This window comes from Daucus carota, chromosome 2 (assembly GCF_001625215.2).
Source record: "Daucus carota subsp. sativus chromosome 2, DH1 v3.0, whole genome shotgun sequence".
NCBI lineage: Eukaryota > Viridiplantae > Streptophyta > Magnoliopsida > Apiales > Apiaceae > Daucus > Daucus carota.
This window is the reverse complement of record NC_030382.2, coordinates 48,805,707-48,828,618: the sequence shown is the minus strand read 5'-3', so window position 1 is coordinate 48,828,618 and position 22,912 is coordinate 48,805,707. Positions and strand designations below refer to the sequence as shown.

The 22,912-nt window shown below is 34.0% G+C and overlaps 3 protein-coding genes across 6 annotated transcripts; 2 read left to right on the top strand and 1 right to left on the bottom strand.

The window, feature by feature from the left end:
• Positions 1–335: 335 nt before the first annotated feature.
• Positions 336–7,324, bottom strand: LOC108209228 (microtubule-associated protein 70-2). 3 transcript variants are annotated; one of them, XM_017380031.2, is made up of 12 exons: positions 6,905–7,324; positions 6,600–6,685; positions 5,270–5,335; positions 5,016–5,186; positions 4,744–4,914; positions 4,500–4,655; positions 4,250–4,396; positions 4,060–4,131; positions 3,459–3,977; positions 3,201–3,388; positions 1,082–1,167; positions 336–647 (listed from the first exon to the last, which is right to left on the bottom strand). In XM_017380031.2, exons 1-11 carry the CDS (start codon positions 7,152–7,154, stop codon positions 1,128–1,130), a joined length of 1,866 nt encoding a protein of 621 aa, XP_017235520.1. In that variant the 5' UTR covers positions 7,155–7,324; the 3' UTR covers positions 336–647; positions 1,082–1,127. The 3 variants fall into 3 exon arrangements, with proteins under 3 accessions (XP_017235520.1, XP_063943973.1, XP_017235519.1); XM_064087903.1 differs by lacking the exon at positions 336–647 and adding an exon at positions 715–848; XM_017380030.2 differs by lacking the exon at positions 336–647 and having other exon boundaries at positions 894–1,167.
• Positions 7,325–12,794: 5,470 nt separating this feature from the next.
• On the top strand, positions 12,795–17,774 carry LOC108210091 (E3 ubiquitin protein ligase RIE1). Its single transcript, XM_064087902.1, has 5 exons — positions 12,795–13,343; positions 14,924–15,043; positions 16,451–16,583; positions 16,672–16,818; positions 17,330–17,774. The coding sequence occupies exons 1-5, from the start codon at positions 12,868–12,870 to the stop codon at positions 17,489–17,491; spliced, it is 1,038 nt and encodes a 345-aa protein (XP_063943972.1). The 5' UTR covers positions 12,795–12,867; the 3' UTR covers positions 17,492–17,774.
• Positions 17,775–18,608: 834 nt separating this feature from the next.
• On the top strand, positions 18,609–22,338 carry LOC108206574 (probable UDP-3-O-acyl-N-acetylglucosamine deacetylase 1, mitochondrial). Of its 2 annotated transcripts, none has more exons than XM_017376917.2 (7): positions 18,609–18,754; positions 18,867–19,178; positions 19,314–19,520; positions 19,606–19,707; positions 20,200–20,264; positions 21,000–21,144; positions 21,913–22,338. In XM_017376917.2, exons 1-7 carry the CDS (start codon positions 18,695–18,697, stop codon positions 21,964–21,966), a joined length of 945 nt encoding a protein of 314 aa, XP_017232406.1. In that variant the 5' UTR covers positions 18,609–18,694; the 3' UTR covers positions 21,967–22,338. The 2 variants fall into 2 exon arrangements, with proteins under 2 accessions (XP_017232406.1, XP_017232407.1); XM_017376918.2 differs by lacking the exon at positions 21,913–22,338 and adding an exon at positions 21,246–21,380.
• Positions 22,339–22,912: the final 574 nt, after the last annotated feature.

Sequence of the window (22,912 nt, the reverse complement as noted above, 5' to 3'; positions counted from 1 at the left end):
GTCAGTCTCATTGAACTCCAATATCTACGGTTTGCACGCATTTTGAGACTTCTACGAAATATAATTTCATAATATCTTTTTAAAAAAATTCTTTTCTGAATAATTAAAAATCAAACTTTTATTTAGGAAAAAAATTAAAGAATATTATGAAATTATACTTTAAATAAGTCCTAAAAAACATGCCAAAAAGTAACGTAAAAAAATGAGAGAATTAGGAGCGGAAATCAAAATCTCATGCATACCTTTCACGCAAAATAATTTACAGTATATGCGATTTACCCATATCATATTGATTCTACTTTATATTAATATATTAAGAACGACTAAAAAATATGTACAATAACAATTTTCATATAAAATTAAATTATAAACGAACTTTTATGAATAAGTAAAAGCATACGATTTTATGAATATATAGATCAATCGCACATTAATCGCAATGAGTTTAGCACACAATCAAAGGCCAAATCTTCTCGCCCGTATCCTTTTTTTTGAGTACTATTTCAAACCTCTCTGCTACCGTTCAGACCAACATACATCGACAAGACACACTCTCTCTCTCTTATACAAGCAACTTACTATTTAAGCAATACACTGACTTGTTTATCAAACAGAGCAATGACTGATTTCTTTGGAGCCCAGAAGCACTACAGAAATTACCGGCAATAAAAACAGAATCACAGATGTACTAATTTCTACATGATGGCAAGCACATTAAAAAGCCTGCGTAGAATGAATATAACAACTCTAGCTGTGGATTATGAGACTACGTGCCATTCAAAGAGAGGGGAAGACACCAGGCCAGGGTGCTAAACTAACAGAATAACACCAACCAGTAGTCCAGTACCCTAAACAATCAATCAAATCACAGATGAGTCTGGCGAAGACTTAACTTTACTTTCAACCTCCTTCCCTTTTTCTTTCTTACTATCAGAAAGTCCACTACCTTTCATTCAAACCATTGTTAATATTCGAAAACTTTAACATAGAGGAACAAGGGCCTGGCGGCCTGCTATTTGTAATTCTATAATCAACCACACATATGCTAAAATACTAATTTCAGAACAATGAAGAAAATGACCTAGTAGACAATGCCACTCCTTGTTCTCTGCAATTGGTGCTGCACGTCATTGAGTGTTGTGCGTCAACCCGCCTCTTGAGGTGCTTCTGCAGATTAAAATATTATTGACTCGTTAAAGTAATAGTTTCAAGATAATCATTAGAGCATATGCACCGATGAAAAAAAAATAGTAAATCCGTTAAGACGGATTGAAGGACTGAATGAGTATGTGAATGCAACAATTCTTTATTGGTCTATCAATAAATTAACGTCCATCAATTCTTTAGCTACTCCATCAAAAATGGATAGAGTGATCAATGGATTTATTGCCATTAATTTGATTGATGGACCAATAAACCGCTGCTGAATAGATAAAAGTCCACCGATTTGTTGATTCAGTGGAAGGATTAACTATTTTGACTTGTAAGTGCTGTACCAATAAAAAAGAAGCAAAATAGTTGATTTTTTCTTGCACTTATATCAAGTAAATTAACAGATTGGCGGGGTTCGATGGGTGAAGATGCTCTTTTCATAGAGATAAGTGCACTACTATTGATATGGGTTAATTACTGTAAACCCCACTGTGGTTGTGTTGTGTTGCCAGCCACAAGATGTGGGGTGTACCAAAATAAGCTTATTGTTCTTTGTTGATATCAATATTAAAAACTGGCGTTCCCTTACACAAAACTTTGTTCTCACATCTTGACCAACCTAGAAACCTCATATATGTTTAATTAAATACATATAATTATACATACTGAAATTTCAGGGTGGCCCATAAAGTACCCACAGCATCATGCAGCTCAGTGTGTCTACATCTAAAAGTGACATACTGACTTCAAATATCCTGGTTCTGTCATGTACGTAATTCGACTTATATTTTTATCTAAGTTTTTTTACATGTGATTTAACTTGTATTTTGGTTAAATACTGATAGCATCTACCGAATGGCTAATATGGCAGCTTAAGTGGAGAAACAAATTAGCACAACCACACCATAACTTCACCAGAAAAAAAAAAGTTTATTTGCTACAATCCTCCAAAAATTAAGATCTAAAAAGTAGTGAAGACACATCAACACAGTAAATATTATCTTTATAAATAAGTATAGAGACAAGCATGTGTCTATCTTCGGATTCTTTCCCCTCTTTTCTTGGATATTGGCACATGAGCTAACATTTTGGAAATTAGTTCTTTGTGAAGTTCAATACTAGGTAGGAAGAATGTTGAAAACTTGAAATAACTGAGAGATGTTAATGAATTGATGCAGTTTGATGTGTGAATGCCTTAATCTGGTGGGAGAAAACCTTGGACTACAGGAATGGTGACTCGGAGATGTATTTTTATGTAATATGTAGGCATGATAAAACCATGTTAATGTGCCAGTATTTTTATGTAATATGTAGGGCACAATACAACCATGATAATGTGCCACATAAGTCAATTAACTGTCTTAAAACAGAATTTCAACTTGTTCTATAGTTCTTACAAAAACAAAGTATAATGTATGGGATACAGTTTCCATAGTATATTCATTTCGAAAATAAAAAGGTTCCATACAGATTCAGCAGCTAACCCTCCTAAACTTGCTAAGAGTATGGAATCCAATAGACAGGATCAACACTTATCTTCCGTCAAGATAGACATGCATCTGCCATGCTATGCACTTCATGTATATTGTGTCAGAACAGAAGGCAGCTTAATGTTAATAAACTATATATTGGTGCAGCTCGTGTAAGGTCTGTTCACTCAGCTATATCTCAGTACCCAGTGGTTTTTACTTTCTATGAGTGAAACAATATTCATAAAGCTCAAATTAATTTCAACCCCATGTCTAAATGCACAACTACAGCTCTATACTTAAGAAAAAGTGACTGGCATGCTCCAATGTCAATCTAAGTCTAACGAAGCGGAACTGGAACTCGGTAGAGCTAAAAGTCCAAGAACTAAAGAACGAAAAACAAAGAAATAGTACGCAGAGTAAAAAAATAATAAAATGCACTAATAGAACTAACGGCTTTCTTGTGTTGGTAATAAGGAACCAAAGAGAGAAAAACCAGTATGCAACACTATCGAGCTTATTTGGACCTGTGTGGAACCATTCTATAGGAGTTCAAATGTGGCGAGGAAAACAGCATACCTTCCAGGAAGCAGCTGAGAATTACTCCCAGGGGCCTTGACATTTCCTAATCTTTGGGTCCTACTTTCATGTTCTTTATCAACACGCATAGAAGCCACCTCCTTTTCCTTGGCAGCCACCTCTCTTCTCATCTTTTTGGCCTCAACCTCCATTGCCTTGCTTAAGGTATCAACCTTCTTTGCTAACATCTGAAGATAAAGTTTATGATATTAACAAATATTTATTTTAGCACGAAGTAATGCAAGAAGGAAGGTCAACCTCAATTGAATCATCTTTGTCTTTGAGACTTTGATCCTTCTCATGAGTAGCTTTCCTTAATGAAACAACCTCTTTTTGTAGCAAATCATACAACACAACAGAAACAGTATCCTCTTTTTCAGCTGCTGTAAAGTCAGTGGGTTTATCATCTATATGTGTTTTCCAGGAATTATCGTGTGTCTCAGTGTCCCTGGTTTCCTCACAGAGTTGGCCATCGTTATATTTAGGGCCTGATCCATTTGAAAGGGATTTTCCTCCATCCAGTGAGCGGGTACCACCATCAAACGACTTTGAATTACCTTTTGCATGCTTTAGCATTGTACTAGTGCCAGATGATCTCAGCTGAAATGATGGTGACCTTCGAGGTAGTAATCCATTTGAGGTCAATTTAGAGATGCTATCAGCTCCTCCAAATGACTGCCGACGTGACAAACTTCTTCCATCTGGTATGTTGCGACTGCTAGTGTTTGGCGATCTCAGAGTCTCTTCTAGTACTTTTAGACGCAGTTGATATTTTTCCTGAAGTAGTGAAAAGTAATTAGATTGCAGTAAGTATGTAATAATATTTTACACTACTTCTGAACTAAAATCAAATTGTTACTTTCAACTGAGCTTCAGATCGTGCAGCTCGTTCAGTTATAGTGAGCTTGTCCCGTAACTGTTGCATCTCTCCCTGTATAAAGTTGTTTCTAGTATTAGTTACAAATGGGATAAACAGTCAGATTCAACAGAAGATGGCAACAACTAAAGTATTAAAAAATGCACATCTAGAGTGACAAAATTTATCATACCTGCATGAATCTTCTTTCTTCTAGCCATTGTTTTACAGGCATTACTTTATCATTGGCATCTTTCCATTCATTAGCTACCACTACTGCTACCCTGTTAGCTGTTACTTTTGCCCGAGCCAGCTCCCTATCAAGAGTTTTTCTTTCCTCCTGAAATTAACATGACAATTTGTTGAATTGAGTATCATTGACAATCATACAAAAGGTCGTTCAAAACAAAGTTAGTTATTAACATATTGTACTATTATATTACATTCATCTCTTGAACTTTTCTTTGATACTCTCTAACAGCATTTGCCGCAGCACCGCCTGCAAGTACAGCTTCTTCTAGCTCGCGTACAGTTTGAGTGAGCTTTTCAACTTCAGCAACTTTTTGGCGATGCATTTTGTCCAAGATTTTATTTTCTTCCTATTAGTCAAGCAAATAAGATTTATATTTTAGAATTTTAAGAAACACACACAATAACTTCATTTTAGAGGATTAACGACCACAATACCTGGCAAATTTCTATCTGCTTCATTAATTCTTGGTTCTTATTTTGCAGATCATCTACCATAGAAGCCTTTGCTAGAGCAACTTGAACAGTTCTTTCAGCCTCCAGTAAAGCAGCCTCTTTTGATTTCGTGAGGCGATCTAGAGCTTTGTTGTCATCCTGGAGATTTGCAATCTGGCAAAGCAAGAGTACAGCCGATTTTTGCATGAGAATCCACTACATTTAATATATCTGCCCTCCGAACTGTGTGAACTTCAAGGATAAGAAAAGTATACCTCTTGACGAGCAAGCTTAAGCTCTGCTTCCAAAGGTGCAAGGATGGCTTCAATAGGAGGCATATCATCGTCTTTTTGAGCAGCATGAACCCTTCGAAGAGTAGCTTCTGCTGCAAATTGAGCAGCCATGGAAGCCTTCTTTTCATCATTGATTTTCTTAATTTCAAGATTCTGCCAAAAAAGTAATATGTTATCAACAATTTTTCTACAAACAAAGATATATATTCATATGGTACATGAGCTTCAGTCAATACTTTGCTTTCAAGAAGAGATTCCGTTAACTTGAGCTTTTCGTCCACCTTTTCCAATTCTTCACTTAGCTAGGATACAGGAAAAACAAATAGAAAAATAAGCTTTCTTCCGGTGTAAAAAAATTGTGAATAACATTTAAAATGGTCAAAGGAGGACGTGTAAATAGAATTGCTTAGGTTGTTAAGTTATAAGTCCTGACTAAAGTATATTGAAATAATCCACACATAGACAGGCTGGAAAAGGACAAAAAGAATAGAATGAGCGAAAATTCAATAGCCCGGAGAACTACTGCATAGAGAAATGTATTTTGATAAACTTGGTATATCAAAAGAACATTATGGAGCCAATCACATGTATATGTTTAAGTAAATTAATTATAGCCGATTAAGAAGACAACTATTCTGTAAGAATATACAGACAAACTCTACATGCTAAATATCAACAGTCAGATGGTATCGAAAAACTGGATAATATGGGTCGATCATAGATGGTTAGTAGGAGCTTTACTCCTTTAGTCTGCATCAGCAGTTTAGCTACTATGAGCGATATAGTACAAGACTCAAAAGTAAAACTTGGAATCCTCCGAAGAGACACAAATAAATCCTCATTTTTTTTATAAATAATCAATTCATAATTTTGACAATCTGATGTAGGCATGATGATTACATCTTGGGACTCGGGAGTAAAACCCTATCTTGGATAATTAGAAACTAATACCAACAATTATGTTGATTCCTACTATGTAACTTTTACCATATATCTAATTCATAATTTATCTCCAAGGTGAGGTTGCAAGGATCAGCTGCTGACAGAAATGCTACCCGGTGTGAAAATAATAAGTTTGTGACACTGAACTGGAAACTCCAATATAAAAAAATCCAATTCGAGAGTTTCCTTGGGAGGTATCGGGAAAGAACCAAAAGAAAAAAAATCAAGACAAAAAGTAATGACATACTATAGGGGATGTTCAATCAACTGTCCATTCTAAAAATTGTAAGAAGCTACTGCTGGCTTTTGAAAGCCAAATTTTGAACAAAACAAGTAAGTTTTTACAACTGGCGGTATGGTAGAATGGTGATTACAAATTACCAAAGCAGAAACATATATGACTATGTAGACTTAGGTTGTGTTCACCTGGATGGAATGGAACATGGGAGAATATAATGAAATTGTACTCTAAATTGAGGGTGACTAGAGAAAATGCCTATAATTTAGCTTCGGAATTAATGCAATCACATAGAACATTGGCTAAGGTTAAATTTAGCTTCAACCAAAAAAAAAAAAACTACACAGTAATTCATATCTCAAGTAAAATGCATCAGCAACACAAACCTCTTCCACTGCTTTTTCACGAAGTCGCTCAGACAGTCTGAGCGCCTTTATCTCAGCTTGAGCTTCACCCAGCTCTCTATCTTTATCTGCACAAAAACGGCACCGTAACACACAATATATAATCAAATCAATCAAGCCACAACTTAACATACAATTAAACCTCTCTAAATTAATTAATTAAAAAACACATCCTCCATTATATTGCATATTGCCATGTTACATGTTAAATACGAACTATTAATTTATCGATTATTAATTTATCGAGGTCCTATTGTAGTCAGATCAAACAAACATGTCTCACGGACCTCGAACTTCGTTCTCCAACCGATTAAGTTCGATTTTAACCGGATCCGAGCCGTGCATCAAATTAAAAAACTCATCAGCGTCTAAGCTTGGCGGCCTCATCGGCGCTCGCCTCCTCGTCGTGCTCCTTCCTTCTCTAAATGACGCCGACGCCGTCAACGGCGGAGAATTCCGTGCATTGCCGTTATTATGGCCGGAGTAAAACTCCGGCGAAACCGACAGTGAAGCTTCGTCGCCGGAAAGATCAGTCATATTGGATCTGACTCTCTATTCACATGAAAACAATCTACGCAACAGGCTCAGAGCAGTAGATATATAAAGATAATTTGTGTATGTATGATGATGAGTTGGGAGGTTTGAAAATAGTGAGCTTGTGTGTGTGCTGTACAGACTGTTATTTAAGTGTGCATCGTGAAACTGAGATTTTGTCTATACTTTAAGTAGTTGGTATTTATAGTGTCAGATTAATTTATGAGGTGTATAAATAAATTACTATAAAAAATATTCCTTTTGTTCAACCTCACTTGGTGTCATTTTAATTTTAGAGTATATGCAATATTTTTTTTTGAGAGAAGAGTGTATGCAATATTTTGAAGTGGTTAATTTAATAAGTTACATATTCTTAATAAAATAGAATACCTCTATATTTTATGCAAAGCTAGTTCACTCTATGTGGAGTTAAAATGAAAATATAGGTATTGTTCTCTTCCTTCCTCGTAGAAATAATTATTATTTTTAAAAAAATTATAATTATATATCATATTTAAAGTTACATATTTGAACAAATAATGTATAAAGACGTTCCAGCATTATTCGTATAAAAGTTCACTGGTTCCAACTATAGATGCACAAAATATCTGTTTGGGCCAGATCTAGACCGGGTCAAAAAAAATCCGGATTTTTTTGAAATTAGATCAAGACGGACTTTTTTAAAATTCGGGCTGGCTGGACCGGGATTTTCCAAAAATACTACGTTTGGTTTAGTTATAAAAAGCCCGTATTTTTCAGAAATCCGATTTTATCTGGATTTTTTTGAAAATACTAGGCGTGTTTTAGGCCCTCGGACCGGGGCGGGCCAAATCGGATTTTTCAGTTTTTTTTCCGGATCGGATGGGATTTCAGATTTTTTGAACATCTCTAATTCCATTCCAACCAGATGAGAGGGAATAAATTTGGTTTCGGTTTTTATTTAAATTTTATTGAAACAATTCTATGTCTTTGTAAGTTATAAGAAATATTTATATTTTTAATATTAACGTATTTCAAGTTTTTGTTTTAAAATAACGTATTTCGAATTTTTAGTGCGCCCAACCTACATGAACTTATTGTTATATTGATTTTTCTTATTTATCTTATTTTTAAAAAAATATGTAAATATATGATTATTTTTAAAAATAAATATTTTTTCACAAATATAAATTATAAACATCTATGAATAATTAATCCTAAAAATATCATATATACATATTTTTCCGTGTCAAATCTCGGTGTCAAACAAAAGAGAAAAATGCTCATTTTTAATATCAAATAGAAAATCCAATTTCAAAAATATTTTACATTTATGATTAATGCATCCTTCATTTTATCTTTAAAATCAACAATAAATTTACTATTGAAATGCACAAATAAAGTATATGAGTTAGTAATAATTACTTGTTATGTAGTAATTAATATAAAAATTATATCATAATGTGGAGAAAAATGTGATTAATTTTTTAGAATACTAATAAAATATTTTTATTTATTATTCCTATATTTTTTATATGATGATTAAACTTTTTGCTCGTATTGATCGAATAATAAAAATTATTATTATTGATATGTTAAAATTTTTGTTAAATAATTCTGTTCAGAATTTTTTTTAAATAAGTTTTTAATTAGTGGATGAAAATATATAAGATGATGGAGAGTGGACACAAGTCAGAAGACCCAGGTCCCAGCTGATTCAGGGGCAGAGTGCCATCCGGAGCAACTAGCAAGTCTAGGGACACTACATCTCGTGAAGGCGTGGCCGCGTGGAGGTTGATGCGAGCTAGCTGCGCATTAAGCATGCTGCCCTTCAAAGGGAGAAACTTTTTGTGCGAAGACAACAGGGGCGGATGTAGGAAGAGGCACGAGAGACACGTGCCTCTTTAAATATATTTTTTACATTTTTTCATCATTTTAAATTTTACAAAATTATAGAAGTGTCTTCCAAAATTTGAAAATATATATGTGTTTTTCGAAAATTTGCTTGGTGTCCCTCTAAGATAAGACAATGAGTATAAAATTTTGTATAAAATAATATAATAATTAAGATGGGATGTAGGAGTTATTTATACTATTTTTGTGAATACGAATTTATTTTAATTAAAATCTTGGAAATATTTATACTTAATTTCATGACCATGTTCCTTTTGTGGGCCCACACCGAGAGTCCGAAACTCAGGGGCCAGGGCTCTTTTTCCATTTTGGTTACCGTTTGAAAGTCACGAACAACTAAACGGTATTGACATAATTCACATCTCACTCTCTGTTCTTCTTTCTTTTTAATATTTTATTTGTTTTACTTATTAATTCATTTTTAGCATTTAAAATATTTATGTGAGAATTACTTAATAAAACACGGAGAATTTGTTAGATACTTGTGTTTAGTAGAAGCGATACACTCTGATATCTATGTTCCCTAACGACCTCCATTAGATATGATTTGCCTGTTTCTTCAATTTTTCTGTTTGCATTTATTAATTTGGTCCCCGATGGAATCTTATCCATCTTTACACATTTTGTAATCAAATATTTGATTAGTTTCACTTTTACTACATGTACAATTACAAACAAATTACTATGCGATTCTTTTGTGTTCTTTTAATAAATTGAATCATAGACAACGCCGTCACGCTAGCAGCCAGCACGAAGGTTGGAGCTCAAGGTATATTTATAATTGTTCTTCTAAAAGGAGTGAATATATTTGCTAAAATAATTTGCGTTAGTGATTAGTGTAATAATTTTTGTAAAGTGAAATTGAATTATTCGAAGACGCGCAAAAAAAAACAAGCACAATCACACCAAAGTGCCAGGTGGTGCGGCAGCATGTTCATGTTCAACTGTTCAACTGTACTTACGTTGACACCGTACCTAATTCATAAACTCCTCCTATATCTAATCAATGGAAGTGGGGGCTTTTCTTTTTCTATTTCTATTCCGTTTTGTTTTGATCAATCCGACTTTCAAGCAAAATTTACGCCCTCGTCAAATATGGTTTATACATGTGGTTTATACCACATGTATGAATATTAGTGCTCCCTCCGTATCATTTTAGTTGTTACATTTTTATTTTTGTTTGTCAAATTGACCAACTTTTGACTAAAGATTATAAATCACTCTTTCATTATTTTAAAAAACTGAAAATTACATCTTAAAATACATTAAAAGTTATTTCTGATGACATATTTTTTTTTTTTTTCAATTGATAAATTTATAAATTTCAGTCAAACTTTGATCAATTTGACCGGCACAAAACCAAAGGTGACAACTAAAATGGGACGGAGGGAGGAATATTTTGATTTTGATATCATTTTCTAATAAACGTTTTGTATGACTGACGATCCTATAAGATTTATTAACTGAATTTATTGAACAAGTTTGCGATGACATTTTTGCTATCAGATTCAAAATTTGAAAATATCATGTTATTGATATTTTAAATTATTATGAATAAATATATAATTTTAATATGCTTATGAGTTATATAAAATCTTTTTGCAGATATTTTTACAGTTATACATATCTATAGGGGATATAATTAATTCTATTTGAGATAACCGGATCTAAAAGAGTAATCAAACTTCTATCATATTCAATTTATTACATGAATCACAACATCTTAGAAACAAGTTGTGCAAAAACATACCGGTACAAATAAAACATTTTGAAGTAAGCAACATGTTCTAGCTAACCTTTTATGGACGAATTTATATTACATATCTAATTATCACCGGTTATTACCACATTTCCAACTATAAACATTCAAACTCTATATTAATTTGTTAAAACTACTTCTTTTTATATTTGTCTGTATATGTTTTAATATATAAGGAGGGGATTAAGGACACGTTAGGGATGGATATGCTAATCCCATAATCTATTTCAAATTCAAAGTCGATCGTTAAATTTTTTGTAGAACGAGTATGTGTATATACCGATCTCAGTCCAGCGGCCCACAAAAGAACAAGGTACTGTTTGAGGTTGTTGTTGCAACAGCAACATTAGTTTTTTTCTCAAAAACAAGTGAAAAACTATTTGGTAAATATAAAATCAATTTTTTTGAACAGCATATTTTAGTTGAAAAGCTGATTTTAGAAAAAACAGATCCTTCCATGCTTTTGAAAAAAACTGCTTTCAGCTTTTGTAGGAAACAGTTATAAATTTCACTGTTAAATCTCACCACAATTTTTTTTATTATATTATAACTCAAAATAAGCAAATATCAAAAAGAATTACCAAACAGTTATCTGATTTCTACAACAACATTTTTTTACCGGCACTTTTTCTGACGGCGGAGCAACCTTTAACAACACCATCAAACAGACACTCTGACCGCACAACAACTTTTAACGGCACTCCAAACAAACACTTAGTTGATAAATGATAACAGATCTCGTAATGAACCATGTATACATCCATACGTTAAATTTAATAAATAACAATATATAAATGCGTATATATATTGATATATATAATATTTATGAATTATATTTATTAAAATAATAAAATAATTTAATCACTAAAATGAAATGACTATTCAAAATTATATGCACACATATGTAATATTTTTATGCTATATAGATGAATGTAATATTAATATTATATTAGTTATAATTAACATGATTAATATATAAAGTAATATGTGAATTTACGAAATACTAAATTGAGATATTTAAGCCATGGGAAGAAACCAAACGGATCCTTAGTAGTTGCACCGTAAATTATTGGATTAAGTATCAAGCTGGTCACTGAAATAAAGGACATATATCACTTTTTTCATTGATCTTTTAGAAGTATCATTTTGATCATTAAAGTCGTATAAAGATCAAATGGATACCTCTAAAAATGTGCCGAGAAAGTAAATATTTATTCTTGTCAAGTCATACACATTTTTCATCAACGCGACTATAATAAAAAAAAAAGGTGAATTCTAGTATTTTAGATAATATATCTAGATTTTAAAAAATATTTATTATTTATTTTAAATTTTACAATTACTTAATCTTATTTAAATAAAAATATATAGTAAATATGTTTTTAAAAATATTGATATATTATCAAAAATACTAAAATTTATCACTTTTCACTCTGTCATAGCAACGTTAAAGAAAAATGTGTATAACTCAACCAAAAAAAATATTTACTTTTTCGACACATTTTTAAAAGTACTCATTTGATATTTTATAAGATTTTAGTGATCAAAATAATATCTCTAAAAGATTATTGAAAAAAGTGATATATGACCAATTTGGTACTTGACCTGTAAATTATACTCCCTCCGTCCCTTTTTATCTGTCCATTTTGGGAAAAAAAAACACATACCAAGGAATAATTGATTGTATGAACTTTTTCATTAAATATCTCTAATTAATATCTTGAGAATGGTGGAATACCCCTACTTTATGTCTTGAAAACATAAATTCAACCAAGTTTTAAATAAGTCAAGCCTTGAAAATTGAAATTATGGAGATATATTTGAAAAACTATCATTAAATTAGTTTTGAAAGTATAAATGGACAGATAAATAGGGACAAATTCTTACTTCCAAAGTGGACAGATAAATAGGGACGGAGGGAGTATTTGTTTTGTTGCTAAATTTGCACCGTAAATTCCACTCTCCCAAACTTAACAGTAACTGTCGTCTACCCTTATCAAAACCCCGCACACAACAGACAATTTACAATTTACCTCACTTAAACTCTCTCATTTCACTTTCACAATGGCGGATATCTCAACTTCCGGTACGGCGACGCCGCTCCTCCACCCCCGCCAAGCCGTGGCCCGTCCACCGACTCTCTCCATGCTCCTCAGCCGCGCCTCCAGCCGCGGCGGCGCCTCGATGCTAGTGCGCGAGACGGCAGCTCGGCAGCTCGAAGAACGGCGCGCCGATTGGGGGTACTCGAAGCCGGTGGTGGCGCTGGACATAGTGTGGAACTTGGCGTTTGTGTTTGCGTCGTTGATGATGTTGTTGTGGTCGAGGAAGGAGAGGCCGAACGTGCCGATTAGGGTTTGGATTTTTGTGTATGCGATGCAGTGTTTGGTTCACGTGGTGTTGGTTTATGCGGAGTTCAGGAGGAGGAGGAGTGGGAGGAGAGGTGGAGAGTTCGATGTGGAGGCCAATTACGAGGATGAGAGTCAGGAGGAAGATGAGGACGAGGAGAGGAGTGGGGTTTTGGGGGTTACTAGTCGGTCGAGGTAATAGCTCCTTTTCTTTTCCTTTTTTTCATAATTTGGTTTATTGAATTTTACCGGTTTAGTTATGTGTTTATGTGTATATGTGTGTTTGATTATAATTTGTAATTATTGTTGAAATGAGTTATGATTGTGTAAGTTTAAGTATGGAAGGGAGTTATAGCAAATTGGGACTGTTTGTGCATTGTGTGTGATAATGCTTGAGATGATTTGATTGTTGATGGGGAGGGAATTATGTACTTGTTTTGTGATTTTATTTTGAGTGCAAACTTGATGACGGTATGTATGGTACTATGGTTTTTGAATAATATTTTTGTTTGGCAGTTAGTGTTTTAGTTTTAAACATATAGAGTTATTAGTGATGACAAGTAGGAATTTGGGTTTCTTGGGAAGGTCTAATGGTTTAGGTGACGAGGAGGAAAGCTCGGAACACTCTTATATTATCTTGCAGTGTTTGAAAATGATTTATATGCCTGTGTTCTCTTACAAGTTTGCGAGGAAAATTCCTCAAGCGGTATTGTAATCTTGGCACTCCTTTTTACAATATTTGTTTGTAAGTTTAACAAAAAAGGATACCGTAAGGAAGCATATCAGCTTACCTACGGACCTTGGAATGTTAGTTGCACATCTAGAAGTTGGTGTGCCATTTGTCTTGTTACAAAATAAATATCAGACCAACACCTATGTGACCATGTCTGCCAAATTGGATCTAATTGCTAACAGCTCATTAATCTTCCCCATTTATATTTAACTCATGTCATTGTTTCTTTTCCCCTTAAAAAATGGTTTACATTAAGTTAAATTACATGTTAAATTTATTAATTTTTTTCCGAAAAATAATACATATTCTTGGTAACATGTAGCTCACTTGTTATAACTGAATATGAGGTCGATTTTGATCAATGGACAAGAAAAATGAGACAGAGGGAGTACTTTTCAGCAGTTCTCCTTTGGAAGATTTAATAGAACCTCCCCAGTCCCCGCTAGTCATATCCTAACTAGGTCAATGACTTTTGGTTTTTGTTTTTGCAGGGTAAGCAACTAGGTTGTCAACATTGTGTAATTCAGTAAACATGTCTATAACCTGTTTCAGCTTTTATATGAATCATGCAGTTTCATATCATAACATCAAGTATGCACATCTTTGTGGAAAGGATTATTAATTGTGTACAAATTCCTGGGGATTTCAGTGTTTGCCATAAATGTGTAAGAGTGTTCTACTAAATTAGTTTTTGATCATTACTAAATAGAGTTGTACACTCCGAGCCTTCCTCTCAAGTTTCCTCTTGGTTTGCTATGACAGAACTTGAAAGTGGCGTACACCTAGCAGCCAACTGTTGGTTTCCTTGTGTTTGTGCAGTTGAATTGGTCACCTTATAAGTTATAAGCAGCACCTCGTTGTTGTTTTTCATTTTGTGTTGATAAGTAAACAGGTTAATAATATTGTGTAAATTGGTGCACTTGCCTGTTATCTGTTTCAACTATATTCCCTCATCTTGTAAGAAACTGAATATTTTATATTATGATATCAAGTACTTGTATTATCAACTCTGTACTGATTCTCAGCTTCCTGGACATTTCAGTTTTGGCAAAAAATTTGAATCTGCTAATACAATACTGTCATTTTTCTGGTGGATGGTTGGCTTCTATTGGGTAGTTTCCGGAGGTGATTATCTGCTCCAGAGTGCTCCACGCTTGTACTGGTACGTCTTCGTGGCTTTAATCAGTGAAAACCTGCTTTCTTTTTCTGTACTTTGCAATGTGGAGTTCTGCACGTACAAATGCCAAGCATGCATTTTCTATAACTCCGTGATGTTATTAAAGGATTCTGATGGCTATCAAATAGTATACCATAATCCAAGGCATAGCTGAATACTAGAAGCATATTGAAAACACTTGTTTTCTTCTTTGAATTGTTTCTGTTTGTTGCTCATGGCAGTAACTAGGGTCCTCAGTTTTTAGTTAATTGCTCTAAGTTCATTTATCAATTCCATATATTTGTCCACTTTATTTGCTGGATTTAGGTTTAGTTTAATCTGCCTTATTGTATGTGAAGGCTTTTGGTAGCATTTCTTTTTATAATTTACTTGGTGTCTTGTAATTTGAATATCAGGTTGTTATGTTTGTCTACATTGCAATAATTTTTGAATATAAACGTGTGTTGGATGCTTAAAAACTGCTATATTCTGTAGAGGCGTTCTAAGGGACTTTCTTGGGCTACTTTATGAGAGTTTATCTGCTAAATTCAACCATATAATTTGTATAAGTATCACGTCACTGTGTAATATTGATGGGGGTGAAAGGCTGAATTAGGGTTTGGGAAAAGGAATATCTGTTCTCACGAAGAGAAACAATAAACACAAATGAATATCTTTCAATACCAATAATCAGAACTGCTTCCCATACAAAATTTGATTCCTATATATTATAAAGTAAACATGAAGTCCTAATTAAAACAAGATTCGAAAAGATATTATTTCCTAACAATATAGTCATCTATTATACTAATCTAATACATAAACTTATTCTAGAGCCTTCTAAATATTGGGCTTCGAAAGCCTTCTATATTGCTCCTCAATTGTCTCTTTGGGCTTTTTAATTGGTTGTCCTGCATCAAATACATGTTAAAGTTGAGTATGTATGCAAAAGTAAAAGACTGAACCATTTGGGGAGCAAATGATTTTAAGATGCAAAAAGATGAAAACTTGAAAGTTGATGTAATTTACCACTACAAATTTTAGGGCTCTAAAGGTAGATCCCTAGAGGAGTCCAGTAAAGTGTGCACTAATACACGCGCCCCGTAATTGTTACTCTTTTAAACTATGATGACACTATGATATATCAATGTCTAAAAACCAGTAGTTATTGTTAGATCCTTGATGCTAAACTAAATATTCTATCAAAACTAAAGATCTGGAGTGGGACATAGTAGGACCTTCAGATTTTCAGTATAATTGGGGCTTTTTTTTATAGCTTCCCCTTATTTAGTCATCAAGCTGTTGAATTGTTGAAAGTGACTTGAGCCTTTCATATATATAATTTTTCATGTCAGTTAAAAGTGTAACAACTATATCTGAGGTAGCATGAGCAATTAATAATTTTTAATGCAGGTTATCAGTGATATTTCTTGCATTTGATGTGTTCTTTGCGATCTTTTGTGTTGTTCTGGCATCTTTGATTGGGATTGCTCTTTGTTGCTGCTTGCCTTGCATTATTGCAATTCTCTATGCTATAGCCGGGCAGGTATTAGGCAGTTCTTTTCATTTTAACGTACACAGTCTTTTTATATGTATATATACTTGCTGATGCTGCTTCTTATTTGGATATATAGGAAGGTGCATCAGATGCTGATATTGGTGCTCTTCAGAAGTACAGATTTCAAATGAGTAACGAGAAAGCTGGATCTGGTAGATTGATTCCCCTTCCTACAAGCTCTGACCTCCTGGCTACTGAACGTACTGTTTTACGTGAGGATGCAGTAAGTGTAGTCTATGTTTATGTTTCTAACCAAAACTTGATTGATATTAAGCTGTGATGTTTATTTGTTTGTTATGATTTAGTTTTGGTGCTCTTATTTAGAGGAGCCATGCACACTACAAGCACTGCCTTTCGATAAGAAATAGTTCTTAAATCTTTTCAGTTAAGCCACATAAATATGCAATCTTGGGCCTATATAGTGGGAAGAAAATAGTACGAAAGATCCCTTTAAAAGGATATTTCTGTGGCTGTGAATGATAGAATTTTATGGATATATATATTTTTCGCTGCCTATTGGTTTTTGTTAATCTTTTATATAATTATTGTCGAGCCTCGTTTCGGCTCTCATCCATTAAAGCAAGTATCTGATAGACTTTTACTATAACTAGTTACAGTACTAAATATAATTAGTATAAGTTTATCTGAATAAAAATTATTGCGTTGGTTTTGATATATGTAATTATGCACTGTGATGGCTTTTATAACATATGTTGGTGTTTTTGATTTTGTAGGAGTGTTGTATATGTCTTAGTCCATATGAGGATGGAACAGAGATTCATTCGCTGCCTTGCAACCATTTTTTCCACTCTTCGTGTGTTGTGAAGTGGCTCAAGATGAATGCTACTTGTCCCCTCTGCAAGTACAACATCCTCAAGGGAAGTGAGCAGGTTTAAACTCTGAACTATGTGGATCGCTAAGAAACGTGTAGCTTCAGGTTTCTAGATGCAGATGCAAACTTTGAATGTACATCGGAGATAAAGGTTTAATGCATCCCTTAGAAATTTACCAGAATAAGTTGTTCCAGTCTTTTGTTCAGTTTGTTTATAAAGTCTTAACCTGTTGAAGTTGCTATATTGTAATCCTACTTATTCAGAAAGACATCTAGTCTGTTTTCAGTTTTGTATATTTGTTATATGTATTTACCAATATGTGTATAGTATGAAAAAGTTTTTTTTTTTTTGGCAGTTTGGAGATATTGTTTCACCCAGTGAACTTTAATAGTTTAATTCACCAAATTTGGCTTTGAACCAGATGGATGTATTAGATGATCTTATTATGTATATTGCACATCTTTTGAATGTTGTCCTGAGCTGGAGTGAAGGGAGCGTGAAAACATAGCTTTTTAGTTGAGAGACCTCCGGCTAGTTTGGCTTATACCCAGTGTTGTAAAAAGCGGGAATCGGACTTAGTCGGTGAAGTTACGGAATAAGGATTAATCGGGGATTAATCAGATTGATCGGGGATTAATCGGATATTTAATTAGTTTGGCGAGCTACGGAACAGGGATTAATCTTAATCACCGACATTTAGAACAGAGCTTATACCACTTGCAAATTACTAGTCAATTTAAGAGCGAAAGCTGTATTATTTTAACAAACCTTTGTATTCCCTCCTAATAGTTGCTTGACTTTTTCTCATGTATTTTTAGGAGTTTTGACCGTACACTAATTAATATTATTTTTAAAATTTTCTTATTATGAAAAAAATTATTTAATCAAAAAATGAAATTTTAAAAATAATATTTATAAATATGCTGTCAAAATTTCTGAAGTACTTGAAAACTAATACAAGAGACAATACAGTTGTTTTTAAAAAATAAGCTGAGCCAACTTAACATATTAATCGACCTATCAAAAACATATATATTAATCAAAAATTTTAACAGTAACCTATGTTTTAATATTAAAATCTGAAGATTAAATTAATTAAAAAAAGTATAACAGAAACTTCAAATATAGAAAAACATTAGAAAATATAAAATTGTTTTATTTTTGTCATAAGAAAATATAAAATTGTTGAAATTTTCACATGAGAGAATCCCCTATGTTCGAGAAAAAACGTTGAAGATCCAAGGCCGGTCGGTGACACTGCGACGAATGCCTCTCTCCGGTGCTGTCAACGCTATCAAGTCTTCACGCCTACTCTCCTGGAAACCTGTACTCTCTCCCCCACTCTCTCTCTCCCTCTCTCCCTCTCTCTCCCCCCCCTCCCTTTGGAGAATATATGTACGTACGTTTTACAAGTGACTCCATTATATTATGACTGCAGATTGGAAAGCTCCAACAAACAATAGCAAACTCAATACAATTATCCGGAATAACTCTCCACTCCGGCAAGATCACAACCGTTAAAATTTACCCTGAGTTGGCTCAGAAAGGCAGGTACTTCTACTTCAACTCCACAATCATCCCTGCTTCAATTCAACATGTCAACTCCTCTCCGCTTTGTACTACACTTTGTAAAAGTAATCACACTATTCGAACTGTCGAACACTTGCTTTCGGCGTTAGAGGCCACTGGTGTTGATAATTGTCGTATCGAGATTATAGATCCCAGCTCTCAAGATAATTTATCTACAGAGGTACTCCTGCTTAAATTAATAACGTGCATTGTTGAATTTTATGATTAAATGAAATTAATTTTATTTGTACATTTAGCAAGGTTGAAGTTGTAAACTAAGTTAAAGAATAAGCGTGGACATAATATACTGAAACAGGTACCTATATTTGATGGATCAGCAAGGGAATGGGTGGATGCGATTGAAAGGGTGGGGTTAAAGGTTGCTGAAGATAGTAGTGGAAGTAGTTGTGAGAAATTGGCACCTTTTTTGAATGAGCCTGTTCATGTTAGGAAGAACGATTCGTTTATAGCAGCATTTCCTTTGCCGAAAGGCTGTTTAACTTATGGAATTAACTTTCCTCAGGTAATACCGTTGAATCGTTGATGCAATTTTTTAACATTTTTTTTGTGGGAGGACGGAATAATTATTCTTTGTGGGGGGTTTTTAGGTACCTGCTATTGGCTGCCAATGGTTTTCTACTGCTTCACTGGATGATCCTTGGTACACTAGAGAAATCGCCCCTTCACGAACATTTTGTATATTTGAAGAGGTTAGGTACAAATGTTCTTTTTATGCAATAAATTGCGCTACTATTATGATAATATTCATAATGGTTGCCAGCTTCTATATCCTTTGTTACTTGTGCGTCTAATTATTCTTAGTGGTAACTGGCTTCTATATAATTCATTGTGGAATTGCAAAGAGTGCTCAGATATAGAAATTTAATCTGGTAAGGCACTTTCTAGAAGTCTATACAAGGTGTACTAGTGATGGTGATTTACTAGCATTTAACTAATTGACTTAACTTAAAGTTGTTATAAGGAATATTTTATATTAACTCATATTAATTTCTCATCTATCTATTATTGTGGTTCTCCAACAATTCTTGTATTTCGCCGGCACCCGGCAGTGGCATTGATACTGAGAAAAATTATGTTTTCCCACCGTGTTCTGAGGTCCAATAATATCCAAGGACCCTATGTTTATTCAAACCACACAGGTCATTTACTTGTTCTCATTAAAAGTTTCAAAACATTTGCAGGTCCAAACAATGCGCAATGCTGGACTCATTAAAGGTGGTTCGGCAGAAAATGCACTTGTTTGTAGGTGAGTCGCTTTTCTAATCATGATATCTATGTAGAGAGCAAAAGGGAGTTCACATCAGAGAGGGCAATTTAGCCACATTGATGTTTTCCAAGATTGGTGAGATATTCAAAGACTAGCTCTGTTGTATGTTGGAACAGGTCTGGTTTGGCTTGTTTGATACAAAACAAGTGGATACTTGAATTATTATGTGATGCAAATATTATGCATGCTTTTACTTTCAAAACAATTCCTTTTTTGACATCTCATGGTATTCTGACTATACGTTGTTCCTCCTCAAGAAGCTATTCATAGTAGTTTCATAATGCCATAGGACCACAACACGAATTGTTGTGACCCCACAGCTGTTTGTTCCTTATGAGACGTAACAATATTAGGACTCCGAAGCATCAGTTTTTGTTGGCGCCTTTCATTTTCACTAATGAAAAATAAACAATGCTTCTAAATAGATGTTTAAACTTCTTCCTCCCATATGTACCTTTTCTAGTTATGATAATTAGATGAACATCAATTGTCACTAGTATAAAAGAACTTAGTAGACAGTTTAGTTTTGCATGGACAGTTGTGACTATCTTTGTTAGTAGTGATTCACTGTCTCATTTTTTGACGCATCTTTTCATTTTTTTTGTTAGTGATCATTAGAAACAGAGTTGAACTAATGCCCACCATTTGTACTTAAGAGAATATACATTATATATGCAGCAAAATATATGAATTATTAGTGTTTTTATTTTACAGTGCCGACAAAGGTTGGTTAAATCCACCTCTACGTTTCCATGATGAGCCTTGCAGACACAAGGTTCTAGATCTTATTGGTGACCTCTCCCTTCTGGCTCAGAATGGCAATCAAGGGCTTCCAGTGGCACACATAGTTGCTTACAAGGTAAGCACAATGTCTCTTATCTTTTGTCAAATCTATTTTGATCAGGGTATATATGGTACACAGATTTCTAGTTTCCGACAGTTTGCAAATAAAATTGTTAGTAAATAGGAGCAGATGGCAGTAGGCACTCAGCACGTCGAGCGTCAGTCTAAATGTGCTCCTCAAATGAAAATTGATATACATAGGCGATGTCTTTGTATCTTCAGTGAAGTTGGCATCCATTTTAGCTATCATAGGTATTTTCTTTAATGACTTATTCGAGAAGTCCAAGATTAGTTGATTCTTTGAGTGATTAGTAAACAGAACAGTCAGTGTGTCAATCTCTTTGAGCATGTTACTAGATTCATGGTTGTAGTTTTCCAAAGAGCCTTGTACAGTTGTACCTGGAAAGTTCCAGCACAGTGCTGCATCAGATCAGCTGACCAATCTGGAATGAATATTTTTTTTTTTTTTTTTTGTGTGTGGAATATCAACTTATTGAAGTATCTTTGGAGTATGTTGTTATATTGCCCTTTGCATTTACTGAACAGTTGGAATGAGTAACTTGATGACCCTTTGGCATTGATATTCATCTCATGTCCTCTATTTAAGAGTTTATATGTACCAAAGTTCTCATAAAATTGAGGCTTTTTATTGGCACTTTTATTTTATCTTCGAAGTAAATGCTGACAGGCTTATTCTATGCATCTTCTTCACCATTGCCCAAACTGGTGTTAATCTTTGAACTGTATCTATGACATTCTGTAATGCCACTACTACATGTCTCAGGGTGGACATGCACTGCATGCGGATTTAGTTCGTCTCCTATCAGAAGTCAGTTAAACTGGACTACAGTTGGAATTCATAGATGTTCTAAAATAATCAGGGTGCTGGCGTTGTTGTGCATGGCTCGAAATGAAGATGCACGGCAGGGAGTTACTGTCCAGTCATTCACCAAAATTCATATTAGAGAGAGCTATGATTTGTTAAAATCTAAAAAAAAAAAATAAGAAAAATCTAACAATTTTATAAATTGAGATTCAAAATGTATTTTCTGATTCTGCCCATGATTGTTGGCTCTTTTGAAGAATTTTATCAGAGGTTGCATTTCAGTTGCTTCAAGAACTTGCTAGGATAATTATGGTGTATAACTTTCATTCTGCAGAGTTGTACTGCATGCAAGTGAATCTTCTAGGGTTTTCATTTTTGGGTTTACCCATGGAGTCTCTTACTTCGTTGTTGCTGACCTGAGCTGCTTATGAGCTCAGGCAAGGCTAACCTCATTTGTTTTATGTACACAGTATCAGTACAGGGTCGGTAAAGTAAACTTTTTCCTATTATACAGTACTTTTAGACTTTTAAACACATATCAAATTGTTTTGAAAATATTGTAAAATTTAATATATTTCTTAACTTTTTTGTGGAGAATTAAATAAATTTTTATTCAAAGGAATGAAAAGGTATTTATGTTGATTATAAATCTCACGTGTTTTTAGTTTGCGATTTAGTTAAAGATGTATCAAAGGAATTAACCAACACGAATTAAGTTTGCGGTTTAGTTGATATGTATCAAAGGAATCAATTGACACTTGGGGTGATCGTGGTCCGGTTTGGTAGAACCGGAACCAAACCATACATTAGCGGTTTTTTAAAATCTCAAACCAACCCGTGACCCGCAAACCAATTAACCCGGACCATGCGGTGCGATTTTTGATGGTTCGGTTAAGCGGATTGATCGGTTTATGACCAAGGCTTGTGATCAGAGATGAGGATTCATGAATAATAATGA

Coding starts and splice junctions, on each gene's coding strand:
- LOC108209228 (XM_017380031.2), bottom strand. CDS start 7,154: ATGACTGATCTTTCCGGCGACGAAGCTTCACTGTCGGTTTCGCCGGAG. Junction 4,915..5,015: donor TTAAGCTTGCTCGTCAAGAG/GTATACTTTTCT, acceptor TTGCTTTGCCAG/ATTGCAAATCTCCAGGATGA. Junction 3,389..3,458: donor ACAAAGATGATTCAATTGAG/GTTGACCTTCCT, acceptor CTTTATCTTCAG/ATGTTAGCAAAGAAGGTTGA.
- LOC108210091 (XM_064087902.1), top strand. CDS start 12,868: ATGGCGGATATCTCAACTTCCGGTACGGCGACGCCGCTCCTCCACCCC. Junction 15,044..16,450: donor AGTGCTCCACGCTTGTACTG/GTACGTCTTCGT, acceptor TTTTTAATGCAG/GTTATCAGTGATATTTCTTG. Junction 16,819..17,329: donor CTGTTTTACGTGAGGATGCA/GTAAGTGTAGTC, acceptor TTGATTTTGTAG/GAGTGTTGTATATGTCTTAG.
- LOC108206574 (XM_017376917.2), top strand. CDS start 18,695: ATGCCTCTCTCCGGTGCTGTCAACGCTATCAAGTCTTCACGCCTACTC. Junction 19,521..19,605: donor ATGGAATTAACTTTCCTCAG/GTAATACCGTTG, acceptor GGGGGTTTTTAG/GTACCTGCTATTGGCTGCCA. Junction 19,708..20,199: donor CATTTTGTATATTTGAAGAG/GTTAGGTACAAA, acceptor AAACATTTGCAG/GTCCAAACAATGCGCAATGC.